The sequence below is a fragment of the Sinocyclocheilus rhinocerous genome, unplaced genomic scaffold (genome assembly GCF_001515625.1).
Source record: "Sinocyclocheilus rhinocerous isolate Xijiao unplaced genomic scaffold, SAMN03320098_v1.1 scaffold449, whole genome shotgun sequence".
NCBI lineage: Eukaryota > Metazoa > Chordata > Actinopteri > Cypriniformes > Cyprinidae > Sinocyclocheilus > Sinocyclocheilus rhinocerous.
This window is the reverse complement of record NW_015652285.1, coordinates 578,188-585,091: the sequence shown is the minus strand read 5'-3', so window position 1 is coordinate 585,091 and position 6,904 is coordinate 578,188. Positions and strand designations below refer to the sequence as shown.

The following is a 6,904-nucleotide window of genomic DNA, read 5'->3' as shown; positions in this document are numbered from 1 at the left end:
AACCGCTGGGTCAAAACAATGGGTCAAATGGGTCAAAACAACCCAATAGCTGGGTTTGTCCCTTTTTAACCCAGCATTTTTTAGAGTGTGTATATATATGTATATATATATATAACATAGAATCTGATGTTGAATTTTTAAGATGTATTAAATTAAGTGTAAATTAATCAAACAAATCACCAAGTATGATGCAAGGATAAAGGTTCATGAATAGCATAATGCAAGGATTGATGATTATTTTAGGATATGACAGTTTAATCCTAAATAGTCTGATGCTGATCAAAATGAATTATTACCCAACCTGGAGAACTTTCTTGAGGTTTACTCCTGCTCAGCATCCAACAAATGACCAACTGTCCTCATATTATGCCTGAATTTTATAAATACAGGTCCATAGAGAGTCTTCTAGTTTGATATTGGGTGGAGGAGCTCTTTAAGAGGAGATCTTTGAGATGACATACTGAGAATGATAAAAGATCAACAACACGTGTTCTGGATTGAGCAGTTCTGCTGTATATAGTCAACCTGCAATGAGGTGAGGGCGTCAGATTCTGAAGTAGGCATGTGAAACATAAAAGCTCCCAAATAAAAGAGTGCACGGGTGGAAAGCCAGAGACTGAAAATTCAAAATGGTCCCATTTGAGCCTGTGAATGTAGTGTCCGCTAATGGCCTGTTTATGGTTGATTTTGTATGTTCTGAAGTCTGGTAATGACATTTAGACCATTAGATGCACTTAGAGACACTAAATGACTGATAATAATAAATTCAAGTCTGTTTAGTATTGCTGACAGCTGATTTTATTCATGAAAAGTCATGTTCTCGACATATACACACTTCATTCTACTGTAAAACATTCATATTATCTCCACATTGTCACTGTTTTAGTGCAACATAATTAATTCCAGAAAAGCTTGATTTAGTTTCACATTAAAGGGTTGCTCGGCATGACTGAAAGAGTAGTGAACACACACACACAAAAATGAAATAATATAAAACCTCACAACAACATTTTGAGTCTGAATTTGTTCCTCTTTATATTGCGATTCCATTTCTTCTCAGTTTTAGTTCTCACACCATAACATATTTGAAACTAGAAGCTTGATCACATTTGAATAACCCAAGTTAAAACAAATAATAAACTAATTAGTTAAAAGAACAAACCCGATCTTAGCATTTACGCAAAGTGATGGAAAACAGAAGAGAGTTTGCACTGAACCTCATTGTAAGTACTGCAATAAACACTAAGAATACAGTTCTTTTTAATCAAGCCAATATTTGTGTGTGATAGAAGGTCAAAGGTGATCACATGCTGTCTGTGGTCAGATGAGGACACAACAGGACTCTGTAAAAACAATGAGGACATACTGTAGCATTCCCACACCTTTTGACCAATGGATTTCTGTGTCTGTTCCTGTTGTTTGTGATCACTGAATAAGGAACTGTAAAAATTATTTTATTGGAAACTGAGCTCACAAAGAGCAATTTCTAGGCAATTAAATATATTCAAGCCGAGTATAACTAATACGTTTCACATTCACTATAGAATAGTCCCAATTTATATTCTCTAGGTTGTCCATGACTGTGGGACCCTGATACTATTTTCATTTCTCTCACATTGCCTAGCAGCTTGTCAGTTTGTTTGTTGTATTGTGAATATGATTTATATGATTTTTTTTTTTTTGTGGATGTGAATCACTCAATTGTCCATTAGATAAATGAACAACTAAACAAAAACAAACAAACAAAAAAAGAATAAAAGAAGCACTGACTCTGTGACTCTATGTTCACCAAACAGGATGCAAACTGTTCAAAAATAAATCCAAATAATACAAACTATGCGAGTAATTTAACAGTGTCTCTAATCAAATCAAATCAAGATCAACACCTGTTCATAGTCTTCGAATCAAATCAAATTCATAACATTTTTAGACACAAATCAACATGTGCAAATGGAGATAAGTTGAAGAACCCTGATCAGTCATTAAAAATCTCAGATTTTAATATATTATATAAATAAATCTTAATATAGTTTATATATATTTTGTATTATTTAGATAAACAATATTATTTTTAATTGAGCAAAGATTATGATTTTATGGTCATGATTATGATAATCATGACCATAAAATGATTCTTATTCATGGGGAATAAATTAATCTTACAGCAAAAACTTTCAAATAACATACTTAAGATTCTCATAAACATTCAATGCAGCAGCCAACATGTTTTACAACATATTCTAGTCCCTTCAGAGAAAAAAAAATGCCACTTTTCGGAGACATTTCCGTTCCATCCATTGATCAATAGGTATTTTTCCAGGCACATCTTGAACCAGCTGATCTCTGCATGAGGACAATTAGCGCTAGAGTACAGAATTGAGTTCACTCTGCAATTTGGCCGTTATACCGTTCTCTTGCATTCAAAGGGACTGAGTTTTCTCCTAAAACCATACGCTATGAAGAGGAATTTGTACTGATGCATGCGTATGCTACACTGAAATCTGCAATATATAATACATTCCCGGTGTTAAACACAAAGACCGCAACATATCAAAAGTTGAGTTTGTTAGGTGTCAGGGAAAGCCAAACCATATGAGCTTCAATGCACTGGGAATTCTTGCAAAAAGTCACTCCCTAAAGCTGTGAGGCCTTTCAATATTACAATAAAATCAGTCCACTTTAGGTCAAAACACTTTAGTAAAAGACAAAAAGCCTCTTGTCTGACGGCACTAGAGTAAGAACTAGAGTGCTCAACATGATTTCAGTCAATAGTTTTCATATACACTGATAATCACTACAGTATAACAACTAGCAGTAATAAAAGTATTACTTATGCCATAAAAACTAGTTCAAAAAAAGATATACACCATTTTCCACAAATCTCAAGGCCCTGGTTCACAATTGGAAGACACCACAAAAAAATACACATTGACATGACATTTTTTGCGTCAAGTGATGGACTAGATCGCTGTCTTCTTGATCTTTGTATATGAAATACAGTCACTCTTCTCAACCACGATGGGTCCATCCAACCACAGGGGGATCCAATGCTAAAATTGGTTTGTCAAAAAGTCATAAGAAAAAAAGTGTTGGATGGGAGAGCTTAAAGTAAGGACATCGTCCTGGACAAAAACACAACTGCACTGTGCATGCTGGCTAACGGAGGTAAATGTGCTGAAATCCATTACGCTTTTAGACGAGAGGTTTTGTGTGTGTGTGTGTGTGTGTTTCTTGTCTCAGAACTGACCTCAGGTGTTGAGACCAAAAGATCCTGTGCTTGATATTCTAACACAAACCATATGTTAACCGGCTCCCTAAGGGCCCACCGAGGGCAGCTTAGAGGTGCTGGGATGTCCTGAGGCTGTGTCTCTCTCTGTCCTTATCCTGGAGAACCCTGGAGCCGTCTTCTCATCTCTCTGGAGGACATCCTGTGCTGGAGCTCACTGAGAGATGGGTGCTGCAGGGGTACCGGGTGTTGAGGGGGTAGTTGGGGTTTGTGGAGTGCTTTGGTAGGAACGTAGAAGGACTTTGTGCTTTGTTACCACCTCGGCCCTGACCTGCTGCTGCTGCTCCAGGAACTCCTTGAGGCGTGTGGTGGTAAATGTGAGAGTCTGTCTCCGCAGTCTCATTAGATAAGCGTCCTGCAGCCAGGAGTTGTTAAAGCAGTCCTTAATGGTAGGACGGGCCCTGAAACACATCGTGCACACAAGAATCAGTTAACATGTTACAGTTAACAAGACACATTGCCTGGCCCATACTGAAAGCTAGATGACTGAAATGTGAAAGGTGCCACAAACATCACACCAAACAGAATAATTATAATGGACAAATAATACATTTTAAAACAGAATTATAATCTAAAAATATAGTAAAAAAAATCATATTTATAAATTACCATAATTCTCAACGGTGAATTAAGGTATATATACATAATTATATACTTTATATACATTATATATACTTTATATTAATTAATTTAGAAAATACCATAATTCTCAATTGTCATTCTAATTAGAAATTACCTACTGTTATGAATTATTCACAAAAAAAAACTATTTTATAAAACTTTTTTTTATTATAGTCAGTATAAAAAGTACAACCAACACTTCTATGATGCATAAATACTTAAAATGCTTATACATATTTAAATAATATATATTATTATGCATTATTGTAATGAAAATGAAAATTCTGGCATATATATACACACAAAGTATATAAAATCTTAAAGTGATTTAAAAACCACCATAATTCTTAATCATGATTCTGATTAGATCCTCACTTGCAATTATAGATTATTTTTCACTTTTTTCAATAAAACTATGGTGGTATAATGTCTGTTTGAATTCAAATCAGTATAATAACACCACTACGATGCATGTATACATATATTCATAATATTAAAACATATTGCATGACCACAATTATCAAACTTGATTCTAATTAGATCCTCACTCACTGTTGTAAATAATTTTTCACTTTATTCAATAAAAACAGATATCAGTATAAAAAAGTATGACCAACTCTACTATGGCGTATAAATAATTTAAAATGTAAATAATATATATTTTTGTGAATTACTATAATGAAAATCAGATTTTTTTTATTATGCTCATTAGAAGAAAAAAAATGTTTCTAAAAAATAAAATAAAAAATATGTTCTCTTTAAAAAAAGGTTATTTTCACTATGTAAAATAAAATGCCTTCCTTTCAATTTTGGATGGAATGTGACCCAGACATGACAGGTGCCTTGACAGGTTTCTTGAGATTTACCCAGATGAATATTTTTTAAAGCACTATTTTTTTTAAACTCACCAAGGGTAGCTGCACAGGATCTTCTTGAGGAACAGAGAGGCACTTTGGGACACATTTTGGTAGAGCTTACTGAGGTCAAACTTGGCTGCCTGAATTCTGGCCTCTGTCTCAGCAGGGTCATTCTCAGTAAACGGCAGTCTCCCGCTGAGCCTGAATGGTGTACGGCATGACAAAAGCTTCGTGTTACTTACTAGAATAGAATTCATGTCAAACATAATCACAGGCACTGACAGCTCACAAGCTCCAGAGAGCTTCTGGAATGCCAAGACAAAACGCAAGAGACAAAACATAAATCGTAACAATACAAATACTCCCGCTGACATAAGATAGAAAAATGGACATTAAAAGTCAACATGAAATCAAAACAGACCCCATTTCCTTTCAAAGACAGAGCTGCAGTGGACAACACTCACATGATATAAGTCAATACGCCAACGCTCCAGATGTCAGCCGGTGGACCCACCACATCTCCTTTCAACATCTCAGGAGCTTTCAGTAATCAGCAGAGATTAAAACATATTAGGAAGTGTGAAGAAATGCACAATTACTTACAATAAATACATAATTAAAATATTAAATGAGAAGGAATAGGAATATAACAAAGAACTAAAATTCAATGTTTTACTTAAAAAGCTCTTGAGATTTTTTAGATTAGCAAGAAAATGTTCAAATATATGAAACAATATTTGAAAAATTGTCTTACACATGTAATCCAGTGTTCCAATGGGTGGGGAGAACTGCTTCAGGAACAGTGGATTGAAGGTGTGTGCACTACCAAAATCAATTATCTTAACCACATTCATGTAAGTTACAATGATATTGTCTGGTTTGATATCCAGATGCAGGATTCTCCGGCTGTGCAGGTAGTCTAGACCCTGAAGTATCTGTACAACATACGCCACCACGTCATCCTCGGAGTATCGGAACCTAGAAAGCGAGATAAAAGATAAGAACATCACAGCCAGAGGTATACATCATAAACTTCATGCTGGTGGAGAAACTTATAATAATATTTTTTTTTAAATCATGTTTAATTATTATTAATCTTTTTTTTTTAAATACTAAAGGGATAGTTCACCAAAAAATGAAAATTCTGTCACTCAAACAAAAGAAGATATTTTGAAAAAAAAACGTGGGTAACATGATCCCCACTGACTACTATGAATACTATGGAAGTCAATGGGGACCAGAAACTGTTTGGTTACCAATGTTCTTCAAAATATCTTCTTTAGTGTTCAGCAGAAGAAGAAAAAAACTCATACAAGTTTGGAACAACTTGAGAGCAGGGCCTGAATTTTGTTTTGGAAAAAGGGGGGAATTCCCCTTAGGTGACTATTTTTTTATGAGGGGATATTTTTAATTTGAGGGGGGAGTTGGGGTATTTTTTTAGACATATTTTTACATTGACAGTTTTTCAGGTAGGTCTAACAGTAATATTCAGGTACAGAAATACTACAGAAATTGTCCGCGGGCACTTCTGATGACGAAAAGTGCGCCATGTGGGCTGTCGCGGAATGCAGACGGGCAAAGTATACTTTGGGCTTTAGGCTGCTGTCTCTTTAAGACCTCATGCACAGATCTACTACACTGTTACACAACTGTTTACATATATACCGACCATGTTTAATAAAAAACGTCTGTGTTTACATGAATACTTGCCAAGACGGGCATTCTGACATAATTTTGCATTCAGTTGGCCTTTTTATGTGCAATAAGGCACAAAAAATTACTCAATTCTGTAGTCGCGCATTGTTTCAGAGGTGGCTTTATGTGCACGTGCTTTGGGTGTGAGCGCGCAGCAAGAGTCTCTCAGAGAGCACGCGAGAACTGAATTGAGTTCTCTTTCGCTTGCATGGTTTAAAAGGGTGGTTCACTGTTTTTTTTCTAGGCTTGATTGTGTTTATGGGGTGCAGTCTAACACGTGTTAATGCTTCGTTTTTAAAAAAACACATTCTTTTTCACATAATTTGCCTTTATTCCACACTACTCTGTCCCTTCTCTGAGAAATGGGCTGATCTTTTCCTGTTTTTTTGAAGCCCCGCCCTCAGAAATAGGCGATGGGCTCTGATTGGTTAGCTAGCCCAGTGTG

The 6,904-nt window shown here is 35.5% G+C and overlaps 1 protein-coding gene across 1 annotated transcript in view; it reads right to left on the bottom strand.

Moving 5' to 3' along the window:
• Positions 1-2,050: 2,050 nt before the first annotated feature.
• Positions 2,051-6,904, bottom strand: part of LOC107714387 (striated muscle preferentially expressed protein kinase-like) — a 92,202-nt gene continuing 87,348 nt past the window's right edge. The window contains exons 38-41 of the mRNA XM_016520210.1: positions 5,519-5,742; positions 5,229-5,304; positions 4,816-4,965; positions 2,051-3,687 (exon numbers count right to left, since the gene is read on the bottom strand). Of these exons, the coding sequence (XP_016375696.1) occupies positions 3,441-3,687; positions 4,816-4,965; positions 5,229-5,304; positions 5,519-5,742 (697 nt within the window). The 3' untranslated portion in view covers positions 2,051-3,440. The remainder of the gene's footprint in view (positions 3,688-4,815; positions 4,966-5,228; positions 5,305-5,518; positions 5,743-6,904) is intronic.